General features: G+C 36.0%; 1 protein-coding gene across 7 annotated transcripts in view; it reads left to right on the top strand.

The window, feature by feature from the left end:
- CTNNA2 (catenin alpha 2) overlaps positions 1–26,098 on the top strand; it is a 454,729-nt gene that overhangs the window by 94,572 nt on the left and 334,059 nt on the right. For all 7 annotated transcript variants that reach the window (NM_205136.2, NM_001396955.1, XM_040698739.2 and 4 more), the window contains 4 exons: positions 4,683–4,878; positions 17,900–18,066; positions 22,021–22,140; positions 23,823–24,089. In NM_205136.2, coding sequence (NP_990467.2) covers positions 4,683–4,878; positions 17,900–18,066; positions 22,021–22,140; positions 23,823–24,089 — 750 coding nt within the window. The remainder of the gene's footprint in view (positions 1–4,682; positions 4,879–17,899; positions 18,067–22,020; positions 22,141–23,822; positions 24,090–26,098) is intronic.

Raw genomic sequence — 26,098 nt, 5'->3', positions numbered from 1 at the left:
AATTAGTGAAGTTCTGTTTCTCCAGCAGAAATCTATGCTAGAACTGTGTGAAGCTTCTTTAATAAAATAAGAACGAGGTTCCCTAGTGTGATCACAAAGCCAGGATCATTATAGGATTTCCAAATGAGCTTATGGTAATTATCAAGTGATATATTTGATAATTGTACTGAATTTTTGTGAGATCTGCATTAATTAGTAAAATAAACTGAAGTCAACATTCTTTCTTTTGTACCAGTAAGGGTAGGATAAGTTATTTAAAGTAAACCAATTAGCTTTAAAGCCTTGCCAAGGATCTGAACTATAGTCTTTTTTCTTCCTTTTTTTCCATGAATGCATTTAACATGAATGCAGTTCAAATCTTCTGAGGAGACCTTTCTGAAAAACAAACAAATAAACAAACACAGTGTTAATGGGATAACAGGTTGTTTCTTTTATTTTCCTTTTTATTCTATAACATATGTTATAGGCTTATGTGTGGCTTTGTTAGAAGAGGAAAGAAAGTGATTTTCTTTTTGCTGATACAAGTCTTCCTCCCCCAGTATTTCTGAATTTTCTGAATGGTACTTCTAATTTGAGCAGGAGCTACTTTCTTAACATTTCAAACTGGTAATTTAATGTCATTCCAATTAAGCTGATAGAAGATATCCCAGCTTGGTGAAACAGCAATATTTTTTCTGGGTGGTTCTCTAAAAGCTGAACCATAGAATATCCCATGAGGATCATCAAGTGCAGCTCCTGGCTCCAAACATGGATTTCTATCACAGTATGGTTGAGAGCATTGTCCAAACACTTCTTGAACTCCAGCAAGCTTGGTGCTATGACCACTTCCTTGGGTAACCTACTCCAGTGCCCGCTCACCCTCTCAGTGAAGAACCACTTCCCAAAATCCAACCTGACTTTCCACTGATGCAGCTCCATGCCATTCCCTCAGGTTCTATTGCTGGTCATCAGAGAGGGTGATGGTCCAGCCTCGTTTGGAACTAAGGGAGCCCCAGCACTGCGGTCTCCTGGCATCAGGGATTTTTTCTTTTTCTGCCAGTATTTTTCTTGTTTTTTTTTTTTTTTTTTTTTTTTTGTTAGGCCATTTTTATGAAAGTTTATAAAATCTTTTTGAGGAACTTGAATAATTTATTTTTCTTTATCAGGGAATCCATCCCTAATATGCATTAAAAAGTCATATAAAAATAAGTACAGAGGAGCATGAGACATACTGTAACGTTCTTTCTATAGCAGTCCCATAAGTCTGTGGCAGTTCCCTCTGAGTTGATGCACAAGGAGGATGACCTTCGTCAAATGAGGTTCTCAGTTTTTTACTCGTAGCAATAGTAGTTACAGTAGAGAGTTCTGGCTCATGACACAAGAGTAGGAAATTTCATCATGTCCTTTGGAAAATATTTACATTTTGGAAAGAATGTGTGTGCTCTGTGTCTGCTGTTAATGTTTTCTTTACGTGTCCCTTCTGCACCCTGTGACTTTCTTATATGTTCAGAAATTGTTCTGGGAATAAGGTTTCTGGCAGCAGGAGCTTTTAGATGTTTTGCTATGCTCAGAACTTCTCATCTTCTAGTTCTGATATGCTGATTACTTTTTGAAACTTTACATTAGGAGTAGTCCACCATGTTGGGGGCATCACTGTATATATCTCTCTATTTGCTGCAACTATTACATTCAGAATGTGGACTTTTTTGAAAGACATGTATTTACATCTACAGGTTATTATTTGTGGTAGAGATTTCAATTCATGCTTTCATTAAAAGAAGCTGAAAGCTGCATATGTTAAAGTAAATCAGGGCAATAACGCACATTTTCCTTTTCTTTCCTGAAGGAAACCAACCCCTCATGCTTACTTTCAGTGCAATAAATGAGTTTGTCTCCAAAACGAACTATTATTTTGATCAAATTAGTTTGGGACCTTCATTCAGCAATGTAATTAGTTTTTTTTTCTATTAAGATCATTTAAGTGGATGTGATATTGAAGTGGATGTGATGTTCCAATCAAATTTGGACATCTGGAATTGAGAAGTGAAATCAAACTGGAGAAGGGAGACATGATGACCAAGTTGCAGAACTGAGTGACTGTGCTGGGACTGGAATCAATGTATTCTCTCTGCTCTGTCCTAATACTCAAGACATGTTACAGCAAGCAAAGTTAAACAGATGTTCCATTCTGAAGACTCTAGTGCTTTGCATATACCTTCTTACCCATCCAAAAAAAAAAAAAAAAAAAAAAAAAAGATTTTTACTGCTCTTGCCCCATAGTTAGCCGTTTGAAATTCTGTCTTGTTGCACAATACAGTTTGTGTCAATTATATCAGGATATTTACTTTTCTAAGTACTTTTCTGTCTAATTTATTTGAAGTTGCTTGGTGAGAGTTGTGTTCTGAGAGCTGTACGTAAAATGCGTTGTTACTTCTGAGAACTTTGTTTTACTGATAAATACGACACATAGAAACATTGTATAAAGCATACATACATATACAAAAAATGCATATTTTAGATATACCATCAAAGTGTTTTTGAGATTATGATGGTAAAATATTTTTTTAGGATTTATTTCATTTAATTTAGCAATTGTACCTATTTTCTCATTCTCTGTCTGGTTTCTATGTTTCCTTCTTACTTGAATGGTATATATTTCTGAGCAAAAATTGATCTTATTTTATAGTAAGTATGGTCCTTGTTCTTATAGTGCACCACAGCAGTACTTCTAGCTGATCTTACAATACACATTTTGCAGGTAAGATTAGGTGAAAAGAACCTCATTTTACAGTTGAGTCATTCATGGAACGAGCAGACCTGCAGATGGCACAATCCTATAACATTTATTATGGTTATTTTTAATTGAAAAATATTTATTTAATATTTATTTATTAAAAGAGGTGTGCAACTCAGCTGCTTCTTCTGTTTTCGGGGGACTTCAGCAGTTCTTCTAGATACAACTTATTAGCATTTGTGCTCTTTGAAGCATTCAATTTTAATTTTTTTTCCCTTTAGTTGTTAACCTTTGTACCTACCTAAGAGAGAGAGATCTATAAAGTAGTCTGGTTTGACTTCATTTATGACTGTATTGACCAACATTTTCTTTATTTCAGATCTTTTCTGTATTGTCTGAACTGCTCTGACAGTCTACCTCTAATTTGTTCAATAAGTTAAAATAATTAAGATCAAGTTCCAGCATTACTCTGTTCAGGTTTCTGATGAGAAGTTGAGTAGGTATATAATCAATTCTATTGCCTGATGCATCTGAAAGGTTTTCTTAGTCATCTACATGATGTACTGGAGAAATCCGTTCCATTGGTAAACCTGAGTTAGGTTACAAAATTATTATGTGTTTGTTCATAAAGTCTAAAATTCTTAAATAGAAAACAAACAAGTGTGAATTAAGCTTCAGAGAATTTAATAAAGAATAATTTCATGAGAAAAATAAAATAGCATTTCCAATTACAAATAGTGGAATAAACCAAAGGATAGCAGAATTTTAACTTGCTGTGGCCAGGAAGTTTTTCCTTGTACATCTGTGTGTCTGGTACTTTCAAGCCCTGGCAACATTTTCTATTTCATTTTTATTTTTTTACTTCCTCAGATGCCCTGTTTTCAGAGTGGTTGAAAAAAACCTAATATAGAGACTGTGATAAAAGTTTCTTTGGTCACAACTGTATTACATTGTCCTGCTTCTCATAATAGGAAAGAATAGGAAAGGGATGGCAGCAAGTTTTTATACTGCTTTTAGGATCTTTTTTTTTTTTTTTTTTCCTTTGTATTGTCTGTCTATTGCAAAGATTTCATTATTTTCTGCCAGACATTTTTGGGTTAGCACATAGCTGAGCCACTTATGCAGACTGCCTTGATTTAAATCCAGAGAAAGGTGAAATAGATCACTGAGCATCATGGATCCATTGCTACATTTCCATGCATTTAACACTGGGTGATATCTGGGTCGGTATTTGGGTCCTGTTATCCAGCTCTATGATTCTGTCACTGGAGCAATGTGAGATTTTTTGGTCCATCAAAAAGCTATGACTTATTATGAAGCTATGTGGTTCAGTGTATTCAGTTATTATTATTAAGCTGTGTGGTTCAGGTTTCTGGTCTGTTCCTGCACAGTTGAATAAGGAATTCTTTTAGGAGACTTCAGGAGAAATTATGAAAGCAGTGTGCATTTCTTTTTAAATATTGTAAGTACGATCATTTTACTATCCACTGTTGTTTACATTAATTTATTATAAACATATTGAAGCAACAATGCACTGAATAGTTAATGTCTAGAGAACAGCTGCAGTGCTTGTCAGTGCTCAAATATAAACAATGGCACTTATCTCTAGAAGCAATTTCTTTTTGAGTAGTTACTGACCTTTGTTACGTTTTCATTTTATGGCTTTGTCATTTTTTAAAATGAAGACCAGTGACAAAAATATATATTATTTCTTTAGTTCACTGTTTGACTGTTCATTTGTTTGGACCAGAATAAATTAAGCTAAAAGTAAAAACATTCTTTGGGGGCATGTGCTGCCATCCTTCAGATGTAAAACTTTAAATTGTATTTATTCGGTACGCGTGACCATTACATCACTTCGCCAGTAAAGAAAATACTGGAAACAATGAATTAGACAGCAGTGTATTTTGCTGTTAGAACTGAAGAACTGATCAAACTTTTGAAGCTTTTTTTCTTTTCTTTCCCAAAGGTAACAACGCTCGTTAACACAAGCAACAAGGGACCATCTGGCAAGAAGAAAGGGCGCTCCAAGAAGGCCCATGTGTTGGCTGCCTCCGTAGAGCAGGCTACTCAAAACTTTTTAGAGAAAGGAGATCAAATTGCTAAAGAGAGCCAGGATCTGAAGGAGGAACTGGTTGCTGCTGTGGAGGATGTACGCAAACAAGGTGTGTGGAACAAACTAATTAATTGTTTAACTGCTATGGCTGAATCTTTTCAGAACAAATGTATCTCTGATAATGTTGTGAAAACCACTATGTCTTCAACTACACTATATTTATAATAGAATATACAGATATTAAAATAACTGTACCTTCATTACTGAAGGTACGTAAAAAATGTTTTAACTTTGAAGTGCAATATGTATTCAGTTTCCTTTTAGCTGTTCTATCATCTAGCTTTAGTATTATGGTCCATACATCTCTGAAAAATCTAACAGTTATTGACCAAGTATAGCAAAGAAGAATTTTGTGTTTTCCAGAATCTATTGAAATGCATATTAAGAATATCATATTCTGAAAATACACAAATATATATATTTTTTGCCTTGATGTTGGTGATAATAAGATAAATGTTAACATTGCTTTTCAATCTGCGTAAAAAAATCTGCAAGTTTGATACACACCTTTATAGAAAATAGTTTAGTTTGGCATCAGTCAGTCATGGGATAACATGAAAGCAGCTCCAAAAGTAATGCCTCCTATTTTATTCTGTTGACCCATGATGTCAGAGGCAGATGTTGGTGATATGGCAGTAGAGGTTGTACCTTTCCACCAATATTCAGTTGCTGTGTGACAGATGGCAGCAGAGGGACTCTCTGACAGAGTGGTGTCTGACATGGAGATGAATATGAAACAAAGGTGTGTAATGACTCCCTCTGTGCAGAAAATATTGACATTCAGCCATTGGCATTCATTGATGCTTCCTGAACATTTAAGGAGACCAAACAGCGAGCACAGTGAGGCAAGAGGAGACATTAATTTCAGAGTGACCCTCATAACACTTTCTTTACTGCCGGAACTAACCACAGTTTTGGAAAATTTAATTTTGAAATTTCATTTGGTATTATAAGAAAACTTTTTTCACGCAAGGCTTTGAAATTTCAGAAATACCATATATATTCACGGTGCTGTGGGTTTCATCTGATAATTTTCCTTCAAATGGTAAAAACATATGTCAGATGCTTTCAGACTTAAATGTGTAGAGAGGAAAAATATGTTTTCAATCTATGCCTGCAAGAAAAATATTCCATTATTGACATTGATTATAATTATCTTTATTACCGCAGAATTAAGTATCTCTCAGTATTTTCCATTTTAAATCCTCTAATCTAAAAATACCATCTGCCAGTACTGTAATTCTTGGGTTTTAGAAAAAGGCTGGCAGATTTCCAACTGAGATTTCGAAGAGCCTAAAGGACTTTGGTACGAAGTGCTCATTGATGTTCAGTGAGGCCCCCAGTACTTGTTCGATTATTTTTATTTTTTTTCCCCAATACTTAAAAACTGAACTCCAGTGATCATATGAGTGGACAGGGGTAAAATCTTGTATATAGAAACCTTGATCTGAGTTTATTCCAATCTCTTCTATCCTGAGGTTTCTTGTTCGTATCCCCTATATCTTTTTGTTGTTGTTGTTGTTTTCACTGTTTTCCTGTTTCTGCGTGCATTTTTTTTTTACCATTTTTTTTTTACCATTCAATTGCCAGTGCATCATAGTAAGTCCAGTATTTGCTGCATTCTCTTAATGTACAGCTTTATATTGGCTTTCTTCTCCATTTGCTTGTTCTTTTTGTTTTCTTTTAGAATTTTGATGCCAATGCGTGGTTGTCCTGCCATCCAGTTTCATTTGTCAGTGTCTTCAGCTTCTTGTTGCTTACATTATTTATTGTGTGCTATGCCATATTCTAAAAGAGAATTTTCAATTTTCCCTCTGAATTTGTAGCTGTCTCCCTTTGGGGTTGTGATGCTGACTCAGTTTTGCTCCTCTCTAAAGGCGTCTTATACTGTCTTAGAGTCATTAACGTACTCTGTTGAATGCTCTCTGATCCAGGCTTATATACCATGTTCATTAGCAGTGTCTGAGCTCCTTATGCGTTTTTCTTTGTCACTACAGCTTTATGAAAGTTGAGTGCTTTTTTTGCAGATTTGTGCTTTGTAAAACTAGAGACATCTAAGAGGAGTGCTATGGAGAATTTTAGTTTTCTTCTTGAATTCCTGACTCTATAATTCGTAATGAGAGAAACATTATATTCATTTTACTCTTTTTTAAGATGCAGGTAGTAGAAAAAGAGAGAGAAATAGGGAGTTTAAATAACATTGGGCAGAATGATACAGACATCTTTTGTCAACATTTCAGCCTAGAAAAATGTATGTCAGAAAAGTGGAGCAGTTTTTTTTTTTTGATATATAAAACCTGAGTCCGTAATGAAAAGAACAGGAGACACCAAACACTACTGCTAGCACACAGGAGCTGCATAAACTAGACCAGCTGTGATGCAACGTGGAATGATATATTTAGCTCAGTGACATAAAGAGCTGGATTAATAAACCAGGGTTAGAGCACTGCGTGTTGATTTTCTGGCAAAATTCCAGCTTGGATAATTACACCATCAACAAGACTGTCTCCAGTAGTGACAGCTGGCTCTGGGGTTCCTCATTTCCCATCTTGTATTGCTTTATACTCACATGGTACTATATACAGTTGAAATTATCCTGGACAGAATTGCTTTCCATTGATAGGTGTGAAAGAAACACACTCTAACAATAATTTGCAAATGTTTTGGAAGGAGCAGGAAGGAAAAGAATGTATGTCTCTGAGATTCTTGAAAATTTAGAGAATGAATTATATTTGGATAGTTGTACAAAATTCTGATGATCAACAATTTTGGTTTACAAGGCTGAATTGTGTAAAGGCAAGAAAGATTTTAAATGTATATATATATAATTTTGCACATTTTTATCAAAAAGTAAATATTTTAGGTGCAAAACTCCCAACTGTGCATGTATGCTTATCCTGTAGTAGTTCCATAATATGTTCAGTTTGGTTTCACAGTCTTTACAGGTCAAATTAGTGAAAACAGGCTTTAGTTCAGAACCGTGTGAGTGAAATTATCCATCACTGGATGATTTGCTACATGAATATTCATTCACATGTTGTGGGAGCTGTGTAAAAGATGAGACTTAGGAAAGGGTGATGTTTGATGTTTGTGTTGTCTTCCTTAGAGCAGACAGATGCCTGCTTATTGAAGTTTTAGGAGTGAGATTTTTATATATTTTTTATGATTGTAATAACATTAGATCCTGAAACTACAGAGTTTGAGAAGTAGAGAGGATCAAAGAAGAGCTCACAACAACAAGTAATATAGTCTGGGGAGCATGTTTCTATAGCATTGGTGTCTAAATGCAGTTGTTCCTTTCTTTTTTTTTTATCATTTTAATTGATCCTTTATTGATCATTAGAGGAAAAGGACGTTCCCTGTGGAAGACACATTCAGGTTGTATTTTGCATTTGGACCAGAAATCACCGGTCCATTGGCCTTATGTCTACTAAACATCTTAAAAAGCAGTCAAGGTTGCCAAGGGAAATAAGTCAAGGAAATAGATTATATTTGGGGAAAGAAGAGAAAGCCTTTCTATATTTAATAAAATATCTAAACATTTAGAATAAACAAAATGTATGGAAAAATATCTAGTTGGACAAAGAAATAACAGGCTTCCTGCACGTCTGAATCATGCACCTCAGTATGCTGTTACATGACAGAATTCCTTTCTGGTTCTTTCTTATTGTTGTATGACAGTTTTGCAACTCTCTTAGCATTTGAACTACTGTAACAGGCGCACCCAAACTTTCCTTGAAAGCATGTTACACTATTGGGTTCACTTCTGGTTCAACTGTAACACAATGTTAAACAATCAGGTGTATCAGACCACAGGAATAAAGCAAGGAGAAAGGCATTTTGGCAATACAGATGCTACTCTAAGATAAAACTAGAGACAAAGCCATTAACTTTTTCTTCAACAGAACTTTGAAGTTCAGCTGCATGAAATTTGACATTTGCCCAGAAACAAATGAATTCAGTTGAGCTTGAATTTTTAAATTTGCTTCTGTGTTTATTCATCTCTTAAGAGGCCCAGTGTGTTTATAAGTTCCCTAGCATCAAACACAATCTTCTAAAATTTTCATGTTGATGTTCATGTCAACTTTCCAATTCCATGAAGGCTAGTCAGATCTTTAGTTTATCCCTGAGGGACAATAGACTGAGAAGTAGCTGAGAGCTGCAGACAAAGGGGGATTAGAAATGGTAATATGTTCTCACATCCAAAACAATTTACATTTGAATTGAAATTTAATTAATGTTTTATTGTACTTAAGTGTATCAGTGATGTTTCAAATGAACTATTAATCAGACTCATTAATTGGAAAAGTTCTTTCTAAAGTTAGCACTTGTGAAATAATTGTATTAGGTTGTCACAGATCTGTGGCTAAATGGCTCCAAGTTCTGTGCTCTCAGTATTTTACTGTCCCTTAGGAAAAAAGAAGTTGGATTAATTAAAATTATAAATTTCATTGGTCTGTGAAGTGAATGAAATGGTAGTGCTGTTGGATGTAAATGTGAATATTGAATCAAAAATATACACTAGCTTTAATAATATGCATTGTACTGTAAAATACATATTCATCTTCTATCACTGATTCCAAATGTCAACTGCAAAGTGAATCAAATTTAAGTCAGCTAGATTGCTTGTATAATCAATTCCAGAGAGATGCAGCTCTAGTGGCAGAAATTTAATGGGAAAAGATCAAGCTAGATCATACATGGCCTTTGCTGGCATTGAAATATATTAACAAATTGAAGAATGATCATTCCTCCACAGAAAGGAAACAAAATCCCAACTGCAAATGGAAAGGGAAATAAGTTTAGGAGACACAATAGTAAAGATTTCTATAAAAAGGTTTAAGGGTGTAGCAATGAAGATTTAACAGTCGTTCATGTAAAGCTTTGGGAATTTTGATTAGCATTTTAAATGCTTATTTATTTTTAGTAAGCACACAGGATACTTCACAGTATGAAAATGCTCTACAACTGGCTTCCCCAGTGCTAACAAATGATTATACAACATCTAAGTAGAGATTACTACTGAAATGCATTCATTTCAATTACATGCATTTTAAAGTACAATGAACAAAATGTAATGTTTTAAGATAGGAAATGAATAATCATGTATGATTTATAAAGCAGAAGGAATACAGACAATGAGAACAAATCCATTGAAGAATGTGTTTAGAGCATTATTCCTATATCAGAATCAGAATACAGGGATGGTCACCAACCTGTTTGGTGAATTTCTAGAGGAGTACAAAGGTAATAAAACTGGGGTCCTCTGCATCCTGTAGGTTTGTTTGTTTGTTTTAATAACATGTCTGCATCAATGAAGAAAGGATGAAAAAAAGCCTGCTTACATTATTTAAACATAGCCTATTAGCAATTATGGCTTGTTCTAATCTCTCAAGTTATCATCTAATATAATCAGTATTTGGTAAAGAATCTGTAAGTGAGTTTGGGTCTACATATTGTTATACTTCCAAATACCTCTGTGACAGTACTTTGTCTCAAATTATAAGGACAGTGCTCTAAATAGGTCAAAAATCAGCTGTCACATCTTTTAAATCTTGGACATATAAAAGAAAAGACAAAATGTAAAAGAGATGGATTAATTAGACTGTAAATTTATAAAGCCTTTCGTTTGAGCACTGCTCAAGAATGGTACATGCAGTCAAGCTGTCATGGATTCCTTAACTGTTTCCAGGTACTTGGTGTGTTACCATCATGCCTTACTGATCATAGAAACTCTCTAGATTGTTGCTTTGTGCCCACCATATATTTCTTAATAAAAGCCTTTGAAAAAATAGCATTTCCTTGGTATATTACCCATTATGAGATTTACTCCATTTCTTTCTTATGGCTTATGTTTTAGTCTACTTACAATTCCAAAATTTCCAGTGGCCAAAAAATAGCATTCTTACATACTCCTATCAAAAGAAAAAAGGAAGTGAGAGTTATCACCTCAGCCATCCCCTTTGCTCTTTTCCCTGTATATTATCTCCAGGGTAAACTGCACTGGACTAAAATAGGAATAGAAATGGATCAGATCTTTGATATATTTATAAAGATATATACATGCATCTGTGTGTTTGTGTATGTCTGTCAAAGAACAATATGGAATACTTACACATTTCTGTTGTTTATTAGCACCTTTCCTGGCTACTGGTGTAATGAAAAGATTGTCAGTAAAATATAGGAAGCCCAACAGTTTCTAAATATACGTGTGTGCATATACATGTATACATATGAAGATTTGCTGATGTCATCTGTTTTTCTCTTTTGATTTTCACTCTCAATATATAGTACTCACTTAACTCTGTTCTGTTGGCTGAAGCCTTATGCCATCTTAAAAGCTGAGAAGCAGGAATTTCAGTAGGATTCAGTATGAGACATGCTGTGGATTGACCTTTCCTCTTGCACTTTTGACATTTAGATTTTGGAGTGGATGAGCCAGTGTGTGCTGTATCAATCTAAATTCTGGTGAACTTTTCAATTATCCCATGATATATATATATATATATTTTTTTGCAGAAATTAAAGCTTGTGTTGCTTGAATTACCCTACACAGATTACTGTGTGACCTGTATGTGTACGTGATTCTGGATAAATAATGTAAAGGCATCTTTATCTGCTCCTGTATGAGTCCCGAATTTAATATCCCAAATCAAATGACATCTTATTTTGAAAAGCTAAGGAAACTTTTCCTTTTTTTTTCCCCCAAACTCCCCCCCTACTCCCCCCTTTTTTTTTTTCATGAGACTGAAATTTAAGAGTCAATTTCTAAATGCTGTTGTTTAACTGGCAGAAAATGACTTAGTCTGACTAATCTAAAATGTGAGGATGGATAGAGTAAGTTCCCCAGTTAAATCCCATCAGAATAACCAAAGTGGCTTCACAGTGATCTTAGGAGGTAGTAATTGGTAGGTTTGAACCTTCTGAATGAAGCTGATGAGATCTCAACACCTACATAATAACTTTTTCATTAAGCAATAATAATAACTTGAAAAAAAATCCAGCTCAAATATTGGATTTCAATATTTCTGTTTTGTTTTATCTTTGCTTATTTGTTTGTCTTTGCTTGTTTAATTACTTATTAATGATGAGCAGTTCTTCTGTGTAGAGGGCCTTCCTCTACTGAGTGCCCTAAGTTTTACAGCTCACTTCCTAACCCTCCAAAGACTCCTCATTTAAGAAAGGTAAATGAAACATACAGTTTGTTCATAAAACTCTGTGCCAAAGATTACAGTATATGAATATCAGTGAGAAATTTGCTAATATGATGTGCTTACAAAAAAAGCTATACAAATCTTTTCAGGGTATCGGGTGAAGTATTTTTAGTAGCTGAGAATGATAAGGTATCTCCTACAAAATTGCAGTTCTTATCATGTATATCCTAGAAACAGCTGTTTCATAGGTTTGATGAAATTATTACAGAAATGGATAGTCTGTGCAAGAAGAAACTGAAATATCACCATTGATCAGTCAGGGCTCATCACAAAAATGCATGAGGCAAAAAAAGACAATAGGAAACACAGTGGAAGAAGAATACTTATTTAAATGGAGGGACTAATGGGGCATAAGAAGAAATGAGTATAAATTAGCTGTAAACGCAGTCAGTATGGAATTAAAGTGGCTTTAATGAAAAAAAAAAAGCCTACAGAAAACTGTCAGATGTTGGAATTCATTTAGAATGAATTTCCTACTTCCAGTAGGATTAATTGGGGTTAAATGTCTGGGCTGTTTCAAAGACAGAAACTTGATAGGTTTATGAGTATAGTTATTATCATATTAAGGTTATTATTAATTATATTATGACATGACTGTCTGCAGTAGCAAGGAAGCAGACCTGATGACTCAAGATGTCTGTGTTTCTTGTGCTGACCTAATTTTCATTGAAAGTAATTTAATACTGACTACAGAACAACTTGAAATGAATTTGGAAAGAAATGGATAACTGAAAGTAGGGTTAGCTTTTTCAGATAAGAAGGATTCTCTGATATGTAATTTTCTTAGCTGTAGCTTCAACATAACCTTTGGCCTAAGAGAGGTCTAATACCACTGTTGTACAAGGATAAGAATAGGTTAACTGGCACTGGTAGACAGCCAGTGCTCTCCAGTAATATGCATCACATGGTGCTAATGTAGTTGCCAAGCCACTCTCCATCGGATTTGAAACGTCATGGCTGTCAGTTGACTGGAAACCCCTGGTGACTGCAAAAAGGGAAACATTATTCCCTTTTTTAAGAAGAGCAGTAAGAAAGACTCCGGGATGTACAGGCTGGTGAGCCTCAGCTCTGTGCCTGGAGCAGATCTTTCAGGAAGCTATATTAAGGTACATGCAAGTGATCTTGAGACAGCCAGCACAACTTCACCATGGTCCTACACAACATCCTTACCTTTAATTTGGAAAGAAGTGGCTTTCATATCGGGTTGATAAGGTGATATGAGCCAGCAGTGCACACTTACAGCCCAGAAAGCCAACCATCAGAAGACGGGTGGCCAGCAGAGTCCTGCTCTGTTCAGCCCTGGTTAAGCCCCATCTGGAGTACTACATCCAGACCTCAGGGCCCCAGCACAGGAAGGATGTGGAGCTGTTGGACTGGATCCAGAGAAAGCTCTCAAAGATGTTGGCTGGGCTGGAGCACCTTGCCTATGAAGAAAGGCTGAGGGAGATGGACTTGTTTAGCTTGGAGAAGAGGAGGCTCCTTGCAGACTACCTTGTGGCCTTCCAGTGCATTAAGGAAGCTTATAAATGAGAGAGAGAGTGACTTTTTACATGGTCCAGTAGTGATAGGTCAAGGGGGAACTGTTTTGAACTAAAAGAGAAGGGATTTAGATTTGACATAAGGAAGAAATTCTTCCTCACCACCTTTACTGAAAGGGTGGTGAGGCATTGAAGCTTGTTGTTCAGAGAAACAGTGGATGCCACATCTCTGGAGTTGTTCAAGTTCAGATTGGATGGGGCCGTGGGCAACCTGGTCTAGTGGGAGGTGTCCCTGCCCGTGGCATGGGAAGTTAAACTGGATGGTATTTGAAGTTTGTTCCACCCCTAGCCATTCAATGATTCTATGGTTATGAGACTGTGAAATGCTGTTTCTTTGTAAGATAAAAAAAAAAAAAAACAACTATGAAGTTTTGTATTTTTTTCTTAGTTATATGAATATATTAAGTACTTTCTGCTTAACTGCATATAAGGAGATTCTCTTCACTTAGCTGGAGCTTTCAAATGTTAAAGATCCAATCCTAACCTATTAACTGTTGTTTTGACTCCTCATGTGTTCTCCCTCTATCCACTAGCATTCATTCAAATAGGTTTGCTAGCTATATCTCCTGGGATAATCAAGTCTAAGAAGGTAATCTTCCTGCTTGCTTTCTGGTTCCACTGGCCTTTTAGCAAATATTATTAACTTCTTTTATAGTTCAATGGTAATATTCATCTGAAGCTACAAAATGAAAATTTGGCAGAGATCCAAACAGTCTTCTTGATGCAAAAATTTAATTTAAACAATTCTTAGGCATCTGGTTCTAAAATCCAAGGCTTCCTGGATGTACTTAAAACCAAATATACTTTCACATACAAAAGGTTTGTTGCTGGATGTCCATAATCACTTCCATCTTGATCAGAGACCAATTTAGAGCTTTAATACCAGAAAGCCTTGATGGGATTTTCATATTTTTGCATGTACCCCCTTGGTTTCAATCAGCTAGATAAGCTCCAGGAGTTATATCTCTGCTTAAAGCTGTGATAGTTTCCTTTAATAAATGACTGACAGGAAGATGATGTCTTCTGAGCTGTTACAGTGATTGTGTGTATCCAGTTGTCCACATTCTGACCCGAAGGTTAGGAGATTCAAATGTTAGTAAGTTGGCCACACATTAGACTCTCAGTAATTCTGTGGTCACTCTCAGGCCCTCACTTTCTATGGATTATTTTGAGTCATTCAATTAAAAAGATTAGCAAATTTTAATTCCCAGTTCTTAGTATGTCCTGAGCATAATAATGCTGATAATTTTTCCAGTGACTGATCAGTTTAAAATGCACTGCAGAAAAATGTTTGTGACCTCAGAGTTCCTCGCTAGTTGAGTTTTGTTGTATGGATAACATGCATGGGGACTTAGGTGCAGCAGGCTGTGGTGATCCTGCAGAAACCTTTTTTTTTTCTTTTGGAGACCAGCAAACTAGAGCATGGATATTCATTGCCAAGCAATATGACATTTAAGCATGTTAAGATATTGCTTTATTGTCTCTTTATCTGGCAGCAATTATTTGTTCCTTGCCTTTTAAGAAACACTGCACACAAATTACAATAAGAACATGTAGTCCTAACAGTGATAAAATAATGAAAAGAGTTCTGAAGGGAATAATTCACTGGGGCTGTCTTAAGTCTCTCCTGCACTATTTGCATTGTCTTATGGGAAGTTATGCTGTTTGAGGATTTTTTGAATGTTATAATCATCTTAAAGGGAATGTAACAAAGCTTTGATTTCACGCTAGGAATACTTTACCTGTTTCTACATTGGAGAGAAGGAGGATTTTTTTTTCCAACACAATGGCAAAGTTTGTGTTAACATAAAAGCTCATTCTAAATTGTTTTTTCTCCTTCACCTTATTTCCATAGGAAATCAGACTTACATAGCTATTATCTATAGTTAATTGTTGTTAAAAGTATTGTTAATTATTGTGGTGTAGTAGAAAAAAGGGAAAAAAAGAATAAAAGGAAAATTAGCAACTGGAGAAAGAAGAAAACAAAAAACAGACTCGTGTTTACAGTAAGAGCAAGGCAGGTGCAGTCTACCATTGCCTTTGCCCTTTGCTGCCCCTTACTTTTAACAAGTTGACGCAGCAGCAAAGTTAGAAAAGAACCAAGTTGGTCTGCAGTTAACAGCAAGGCAGCCCTGTGCCAGTTTGGATCTTGAACCATGATCACGGTCAGTCTAAATTAATTAGGGCTGGCATTAGCAGGGCTCATCAGCTTGTCCACAACACTGCAGATACAGCTAAACTGCTTCAAATTGCAGAGATAGCTTCTTGGATTTTAGTTTTGAGGTTTCTGTACTACTGTGGCACTAGGGGGCATGGTCTAGTGGGCATGGTGGTGAAGGGTTGATTGTTGGTCTAGGTGATCTTAGTGGTCTTTTCCAACTGTAATGATTTTGTGATTCTATACCTGGTTATTTTCCATAGCCTTTTGAAGTCCATGAAAATAAACAAGTGTTCTTCTCATAGATTGGATTAACAGTACCATCTCCAAATTTCTACACTGAATGCATATTTTTTCTCTCATTTCATAAGGAAGTTGATATCTTTACAGTTTGTTATTTTTTTTTTAGCTGACACTGTTGATAAGCAAGTTGTAATCACCCATTCCTTACAAGGATGAACATGACGATGTTTTTCACAGGTTGCCTAGAATAACATTCTATTAGTTCAGAACAATTCTTAAGAATGCAGTCTGCTTACTTAAAAACATTCCAATCACCTTTTTGAATCAGTGGATTTTTCTTGGAGCCTCAGCACTTACTTTGGCATTTATATTCTAGTCAATTCATCCTTGATCACATCACTATTAGGAATCACTTTGCTTTAACAATACTGCCTGCAGATTAGTTATTAGCATAAATATTTAGATTTTGGTTTAATGATGGCTTCAAGTCTTTGCTCCTGTATCTGGAAGTGTACTGTTCTGCCAGCAACTTGTGAAATATAAGCGTGTCATCCATGCTGTATTCCAGATAATTAGTGAAAAAACTTTTTTAGGTGTCTGAAATTGTTCTGGGAATGTATGGTCTAAAATATATTCTGTATTTCTGCATGTTCTACATTTTCTGTTCCTTCTCTGGTTGTTATAAAAAATAAACATGCCCTGTGGTAGAGGTCCCTTCACTGTCATCTGTGTGTCATATGTGAAAGGAAAAAATATGTGCCATCAATTAACACTGCTTTATTCTATTATTCTTTGACTTCCTGAGCTGTATTGTCTATTTTTCATTCATATTTTTAAAACCTTTATTTTATATATCAGGGTTTACCTGAGGTCTGTGTGATGTTAACCATGTTTCTATGTAATTTAATACAGTATTTCCTTTTCAGTTGAGCTTCATGTTCTGTGTTTGCATAATGGATTGGCAAAACTTTGAAAGACAGTTATAATTTCTAAAAATATTTTACATTCAATTGTATTCCTTGCTGTAAATAAGGGGAAAAGATGTTCCAAATTTCGTTTCAATGCCTTTGCCACTGTTAACTTGCCAACTTCTCTGACCTCCATTGTTCAGCTCATGTTTATTTTCATAGAATCAGAGAATCACAGAATGGTTTGGTTTGGAAGAGACCTTAAAGCCCATCCAGTCCCAACCCTCATGCCACGAGCTTCTTGCCCCCCACCAGCTCAGGCTTCCCAGGGCCCCATTCAGCCTGGCCTTGAGCATCTCCAGAGATGCGGCACCCACAGCTTCTCGGGCAGCCTGTGCCAGTGCTTCAACCCCATCTGAGTAAAGAATTTCTTCTTAACATCTAACCTAAATCTCCCTTCTTTTACTCTAAAGCCATGGCCGCAATAGTTACTATGCTTCTTTGAGTGGAGAAGAATCTTCAATAGAAGTAATAGATCTTGGTGAAAAAATGCAGGTGATTTTATCCGAGCATGAAGGCAAAGAGTAGGGAGCAGGAATGAATGCAGATGTATCTGGAAGAAGGAATTGTAGAGAGATGCAATAGGAGTGATACTGTTGGGTTATTCTGTCCTATCTTCTCTGCTAATAGAAACGACTTCTGTGTACATGTAACGCAGTGCTGTCTATCTGATGTTGTACCCTTGTGCTCAGCTGTCTATTCTGGTATTTTGTTTGCCTTTTTAATTGTTAGAGATAACTGCTCTAGAAGAACAGCAACACTTGGAGAATAAAGAAAAAGGGCTGCACACATTCAAACTGTATTTCCCCTACGCAGTTCAGATTTGAGTAACAAAACCTGTTTTCCTAAGAACGTCTTATTTAATGAATGGTTAATACTTTCTGAAAAAAAAAAAATATATATATATAAAAGCTTTGATGTCTTTTTTTTTTTTTTTTGTCTATTTTAGGAGAAACAATGAGAATTGCCTCTTCAGAGTTTGCAGACGACCCATGCTCCTCAGTGAAGCGGGGCACGATGGTGAGGGCTGCTCGTGCCTTGCTTTCTGCTGTTACCCGCTTGCTCATCCTGGCTGATATGGCGGACGTCATGAGGCTTCTTTCACATCTGAAAATTGTATGTATTTTTAATGGTTCTGATTTATCTTTGCATTTTTTACATACACAGAAGTTGGAACAAATCACAAAATCATAGAATTGCTCAGGTTGGAAAAGACCTTAAAGACTGTCGAGTCCAACCACAACCTAACCATAGTACCCTAACTCTAACAACCCTCTGCTAAATCCTGTCCCTGAGCACCACATCCAAATGGTTTTTAAACACATCCAGGGATGGTGACTCAGCCACCTCCCTGGGGAGCCTATTCCAGTGCTTAGCCACCCCTCTGTAAAGAAGTTTTTCCTGATATCCAACCTAAACCTCCCTGGCACAACTTGAGGCCATTCCCCCTCGTCCTGTCACCTGTCAGCAGTGAGAAGAGACTAACCCTACTCTCCCTACGATCACCTTTCAGGTATCTGAAGAGAGCAATAAGATCTCCCCTCAGCCTCCTCTGTGAATAAGTGCTTACACTTCATACTCAACTGCTACTTGTTTTTTCTTCAAGTGCTGACCAAGGGTTGGGGTGAAACAAATTTTTACACTGTTCTCATTCATTTCTTTATTTTGAAGAAATTAATTTTTGGAGACTTCAAGCAGCACACTGAACAGACGCATCTGTTTAACTGACCTTTCGTCTTATCCAGATCATTTACTGCCTCAGAGCTTGTAACGTATTGCTATCTTGTGGCAGAGTTTAGGTACTGCAGTTGTTCTTGATGTCTGCAGAAATTCTGGAGGTATCAGGAGTTTGGTGCTTTTATTTACAGTCAGAAAATGGTACAAGTGCCTTATCAGTCATCGTAGAGGAAAGACAGAATAAAGAGGAATAATAGATTACCAGCTAGCTTGGTATAAATTTGTACTTACACTTGGCTGCTATTGTTCATATTCTTATACGGTCACATTAAAGTTTTGTAATTGCAATAGATTTTCTTTCTTTTGCTAGTTCTTGGATGATTTCACTTCATCTTTTTAACAGTGTGACTGTACAAAAAGGTTTATTCTCAAAACAGTGAGAACCTTTCAGCTGGAAAATTGGGCAGATAGGCTAAACAGATAGAAAACAGTTTTCATAATAGAAAGAAAGCAGCTTTTTTTTCTGTGTGGATTCTAGTGTGCTCTGCTCTAGTAATACAATGCGGTTGTGACAGCTGCAGTATGTAATTTTCAGTGTAAACATCATCTCTCATGAATATGTTTTAATTTTTCCCTGCTATAAAACTCCATGCAATTGTAATTCAAATAACCCTTTGCTAGGGAGGCTAACAGTATTATTCTGTAAACGCTGTGATTAAACTTCTTATCCAAGCTCTTTCATAGGTCGTAAGAAACACTTCTCTCGCATCTGAGTTTTCCTCCTCTTCTTACAGCATTGTGCTGTATTATTTAGAAAAAAATATATTCCAATACTCTTTTGGAAGTGGGTGTATTTACTAACACAGTTTACTCCTTACATTTTCAAGGGCATTTGTGGCACTGTGGTTTGTAATCTGTACATTTGTCAGATGTCACTGTGAATAACCCAGCCTTCTGTTGCAATGAACCCAGACTTCTGTGGTTCTTTGTAGCTAAATTCAATTTCAAGACCTTAAATGTGATTCATTTATTACTTTTTTCCAGTTTAAAAGAGTTTCTGAGGCCTGACAGTGAAAAAATAGTTTTATCATTTTATAATGCAAATGAGCTTTAGACAAATAAATAAATTACTAGGAAAAAGAAAAAGTAATCATATGAAAAAAAAATTACATTGGGACCAATCTTGTATTGACTCAGAAGTAGCATTCAAAGAGTGATGTAAGTTAACCATAAAATCATTAAACTAAAATCATGCAGCATGTCGGAGTTATGAAGGCTAATTTATACTGCAGGGATCCTGAAACGTACCGTAATCAGTTTTCATTGAAAGCATGTCGAAGGAGTTGTGCTACAGACTTCATCTGAGATAGTACATTTTAATTAATGTTTCAGAGCAAATATATGCAGTTGTCATCTGGAAGGATATTCAGTCATTTCTTTCAGATTATATTTTGCTGTATTAGAATTAGTAACAGTGACTACTACAGTGAAACTCATGAAACACTTTAAGTATTTGGTAATAGAGTATGAATGATAGACATCTAGCATTATGAGTATTGTAATGAATTACCTGCTACTTAATCAAAGGAGCACATCTGTGCAGTTGAGTGTGGTTGTGTTTTGTTGAGCAGAGAAGTTACTCAGAAGTGAATTTGTTTCAAATTCCTCTATTAAGCAGCTTACTCATTTTGAAACTTAACGGGTTGTAGGTTTAGGAGGAAGTTTTTCACTCAGGGGGTGGTGACGCACTGGAACAGGTTGCCCAAGGAGGCTGTGGATGCCCCATCCCTGGAGGCATTCAAGGCCAGGCTGGATGTGGCTCTGAGCAGCCTGGTCTGGTGGTTGGCGGCCCTGCACATAGCAGGGAGGTTGAAACTCGATGATTACTGTGGTCCTTTTCAACCCAGGCCATTCTATGATTGTACAATAGATAATACACGATAGAGTATGATCAACATTGTTCAAAATCTGATTATCAGAGTGGAATCTATAATGAATCTTCTCAGAAATTTGTTTAATAGGGCTTATGAAAGTGTTTGTTGTGCCCATGATTGTCATTACAAATGTGTTAAAGATTCAAGTGTTATCAGATAAATGTGTTTGGATCTGAATGAACAATGCTTGTATTTTGTGGGAAAACCTGCAAAAGCAAATTAGTGTACTCCCAATTTAACTATGGATTTAGATTCTTGAAATGTACATCTTCCTATGCAAATGTATGGGTTTTCTGCTCTACTTATTTGTAATTTGTGGATATTCCTAAGTCCACAGAAGGTAGTTGAAAGATCACAGTACATGTATCCTGTATCCCACAGGAAGAAAGCTACAGTCAGAGCAACACAAATAATAAGAAGATGAGTTGTACACACACTTGTTTCCTTTCTACCGGTTGTATGGATTTCCAATAGCATTTGGAGAATAAGGTGCAAACCTATTCTTGTGTAGGACCATGTCTCTGTCAGAATTAGCTGTTTCTCTTAGAAAGGAAAATGTGCCTGTTTAATAGCTTCTGCACATTCTCATAAATGGAGGCAATGGGTTTTAGAATGAAAGATGAATAGAACATATTCGGTTTTCCATCTTTTTCCTCAGAATTGCATTTTTTATCTCGTGAGGGAGCAGAATAACACTTCTGAATTCCTGTCTCGTCTCAGGAGAAGTTATTTTGCTTATTTTTTGAAAAGAACATTTTATCCCTTCCGATTTTTTTTTCTTGCACTGTGTAGGGTAAAGATTTATGATGGATTTAATAGACTAACTTGCTAATGTGACTGGGGTTCTATATTGCTGCTGGTTAGCTTCAGTATGGCTGACTGCAGCTCTGTCTACTTTTCTCAATTTTGAAGTAAATGAGAAGTATCTCAAAGTAAAGCTGAGAGAAAGGAAACAATAAACGTGTTCTGGGTTGAATCTTTTGTTTTCCGTTTGTTTTACAAAGATAAAGCAGTTTTGATGTATCAGACTAAATCTAATTCTCAACAATAAGTTTTAGTTTCCTTTTTAAGTTACATCTTGTCCAGAATTAATGACTTGGTTGTTTTTTCACATAAAGCCTATGCCACGTATTAAGAACAGATCCATCTATTTTGTCTTAACAGCCACATGTACTAAACGTTTAATGTGATGTCACTGGGGAAATTAATATAGTTATTCCTTTTACATTGACTTTGCATGATACCAAAGCACAGTACTTGGAAAGTAATGCAGAATGACAACCACAGAGCTTATCTATAAAAGACTGACTAATGTTAATGAGACTATCATAAATCCTCTGTACAGTGATGGACCTAAATGCTAAATGGGGTACATATAATAAAGTGTAATGGACAGAGTAGTTACAGGTGTTGTACAACTGGATTAAACTGCTAACACTGCTGAGTTATTATGTTCTAGGTAGAGGAAGCACTAGAAGCAGTGAAAAATGCAACAAATGAACAAGATTTAGCAAATCGCTTCAAAGAATTTGGAAAAGAGATGGTGAAACTGAATTATGTAGCTGCACGGCGACAGCAGGTGAGTACGTTCCAAAGCAGCGGTTGAGAAACTTAGGCCTGACTGTATAGATCTTGTGTTTCATGTTCAAGTTGCTTTTAAAATGTACAATAAGTAATTGCTGTATCATGGCACATCATTCAATCATACTGATTTTTCTGAATGTGATGAAATTTTTCAAAATGTACTGTTTTTAAGAACATTATTCAAGTGAATTCAATTAATAATGAAGTAAAGGTGAAAAGGCAAGCTGTTCTGGGGGTTAGGAATTGTTTTCAAATGGTGACTATTCCTGCTCAATTGCTTTGAGGGCAGTCCAACAGCTGAAAACATGAGTTCTTTGGTAGTGCGGTCTAATTTGTGTTTAAAACCAACATTGTTAGTTTTCAGATACTTGAAAATATAGGCACCCAATTCATATATTACTTAAGCAGGTGGAAAAAACAAATAGAAAGTCATGACAGCATTTATTCAGGACCTATAGCCATTCAACTCTGCACTGAACAGAACTTTCTCCGGAACACTGTTCTTCTGAAGAGTCCAGACATTTTATCATTGTGGAGTTGTGTAAGGTTTGTTCAACACAAAGTTGTGTTTGAATATTGATAATCATTCAGAGATGTCTTCATATTGCAGATTGCAGAGCACACTCAGTTTGGAAAACTGCCTTTATACATTCATCCTTCTATTTATTTTATGCATTGCAGTGGCTCTGATTTATTTTTGTATCACTTCTGGATTTCTAACAAACCAGAAATGCAAGGCTAGTATCACATAAACAATATTATTTTGTACATTCAGACACTTCTCTTCCAGAAATGTAGTGAAAATTACATGAAAAAGTTAAAAACATTAACAGGAAAGCTAATGAAGCTACATGTCTCTTATGTTCTTCTTGGAAATATGAAAAGATCAAAGCAAATCTTATCATAAACTATCAATGGGCAAATGGTTGAAATTCATCAAATGTTAAAACCTTTAAAACCACAATGCATGGATTCTTTTTCAGTTTTTGCATTTGGTTCATGTGTGAGCACAAGGAAACTATTCAGCTCCCCAAACTTCTTTGTTCATAGTTTTAAAACAGAATAGTGTTTTCTTACTGCTTATGAGTATTGCTAGGACTACTTCACCTGGTGTTTGAAAAGCTTTCGTAAACAAGTTGATATTATATATACATGGATATATCAGTGGATAAATAAAAATAATACAGTGCCATCTTATTCTGGTAAGGTATTGCAGAGTATCTGCTGCATGTTGTCAGAGGAAACAAAAGGAAGAATAAGTCACTAAGGCAAAAAGTAAAGTATATGAGAAATATAGCAAAATGTAGAGAAAGGAAAATGTGTATTATATTTAAAAGGAAAACTCTGGGGAAAATATCTATAAGCACAGCAGTTGTGGCCAGGGAAAGAAAACAAATTCATGGACTTTCCTTTGCATCAAGGGGAAAAAAAATATTTTAGAAGGAATCCAAATCTTGAAATACTGAGAATTCTTATGAAGCCACAAAATACATATTTTACAAATTCAGTGCCCATAATAAAACTGTAACTATGCACATAAAAAGATTTTGTGAGAATTATGGTTGATTCTGTCATTAATGACATCTCTGCAAAACCACTGGACAATGACAGTGTAGACCATACTTTCTAACACTAAAGCTTTCATTTACAACTAAATAATTGCATGCTTTTCTATAGGAGCTGAAAGATCCTCACTGCAGGGATGAAATGGCTGCAGCTCGAGGTGCTCTGAAGAAGAATGCCACAATGTTGTATACTGCATCCCAAGCATTTCTTCGTCACCCTGATGTTGCAGCTACTAGGGCCAACAGAGACTATGTCTTCAAGCAAGTTCAAGAAGCAATTGCTGGTATTTCCAACGCTGCCCAGGCCACCTCACCCACTGATGAAAACAAGGGGCATACTGGCATTGGAGAGCTTGCTGCTGCACTAAATGAATTTGATGTGAGTATCAGAAGTGTATGGAAAATGAAATGTTTCACCATGAAATCTACAGTGCTTTTAACTAAGTGCGTTTCAGACAGGACTCGCGTTTCTCTTTTCATTCAAGTCCATTTTCTTAGAATGCAGAGGCAAAGTACAGATGTTGATTTGTGTTATTTGTAACGAGGAATAGCAATTTGCTGCTAATGGACTTGAATTATAAGGAGTTCGTGCTCATATGCTGCAGCTGTGATAGAGGGAAAGAACTTGTCCTCTGCCCTAGCATCCTTGAAAAATCCAGCTATGTAAATAACACAAAGTGTGATTAATCTGACAGTTTATTTCTGTGACATTTGTCATGTGTTTTGTTGAGTGGTGAAATCAGATTAATCTGGCATGTCAGGAAGAAAGATAATAAATGAAAATAAAGATGATGGTGGAGCTGAGCGTCCTGGAAACATTAACAAAGTGTATTGAATCATGGATTATGTTCATCAAATAAGGCACTTTCAAACAGATGAAGCTGGTCCCATTAGTTGCAGACAAGGTGCTGCCACCTCTGTTCCAGAAACAGCTAGTTTTGCTTAAGTGACTTTCTTAACACCTAACTTTTTATATGCTAATTTCTCCACTAATCTTTTTTGTAACAATTTTTTTCATTCTTGAGGAGAGTTCTTTAGAAAGTAGAAAAAAAAACTTTCATTCGACGCAATATATGAAAATTCTGGTGTTAGATAAATTAATTTTGACATTAACGAAGGTCTAACCAAAATTATTATTATGAAACTGTACTTTTCTCTTAGACTAATTTACGAAGTTGCAATGCAAGGATATGCCACACCTTTTCAGGAGCTACTCAATCCTGCTGTATTTAGGGCTGGAAATGAAGGTGTGTGTACAAGTGGTTCCTCTCCTGTTCTAGGATTGGGCTTCTCTTATGAATCTGCAGCTTACTGTCTGTCATTGGGTTTACACTGGAGATGAAAATAGAAAGAGTAAATGTAACAGGAGTGACTGAGTAGGATATGGTAATAAAAAAAAAAGACAGAGCATGAATACAGAAATGATAGCAATAGGGAAATGGGGACAAATCTGGAAATATATCAACTGAAAATGTGTGGATAGGCATAGGGAGAGCAAATGGGCTGGTAGTTGACTAGCAGAAGGGTTTGTGCCACTGATAACATATTCTCTTCCTGTCGTGGTTCCTCACACTGCAAACAAGAAGCTGTGCTCCGATCAAATTTCTTCCTTCATGGGTCAAAGCAGTTGCCAGTGTAGTGAATGAAAAGGAGTAGCAGAAGGTGAAACACTGCTAAAACCATTCAGAGCTACTGTGGTACCCAGAGATAGACTCAAATTTCATTGTACTGTTAGGTAAAAAGAAAAAAATATATATTACTGCTCTCATTGACAGTACAGATATTGTTTTAGTATCTGTATTTCTAATTATGTAGATTTTCCTGTAAAATTACTGTGGGTCAAGATTTAAAGAATTCTGCCTGGTTTGCAAGGCCTTCTCAGCTTACAGATCCCTTACTGGTAAGGTCCTGGGAATAATATCCCTGTTTATCTGATTGTACTCTGGCTTTTGTGTGTGACTTTGCTGGTATGGACAGTAGAGGTTTGACAAACAGTCGCAGAAAACACGTGACTCTTAGCAGATCTAAACTGATGATGCTACTGCTCTCTGGAAAAGGCTGTTGTGCTTATTGAAAATAAATGTAGTGATTCACTGGGCTGTGGAAACGATGCGAGACATCTGATGTTGAGCCCTGCCTTTTTTGGACAACATTTGTTCATCGGTTTTCTTCTCAGGTAAAGTCTTTCCTGGTTTAGATGATATGGCAGGCATCATAAATGTGCATGGGAAGTATGTAGTCATAGGATCATGTTCTTTCTACAGCTGCAGGAGGAGAAACAGATTTTTTGATTTTTTTTCCCCAGCTTTAGGAAATGAAAAAATTCTTATCTTAGTGAGGATGCAAAGATTGAAACAATTGTTTTATCTACTTTCTAACTACGTTCCT

This window comes from Gallus gallus, chromosome 4 (assembly GCF_016699485.2).
Source record: "Gallus gallus isolate bGalGal1 chromosome 4, bGalGal1.mat.broiler.GRCg7b, whole genome shotgun sequence".
Taxonomy (NCBI): domain Eukaryota; kingdom Metazoa; phylum Chordata; class Aves; order Galliformes; family Phasianidae; genus Gallus; species Gallus gallus.
The sequence above is the reverse complement of the archived record's forward strand: the minus strand, read 5'-3'. Positions and strand labels throughout refer to the sequence as shown.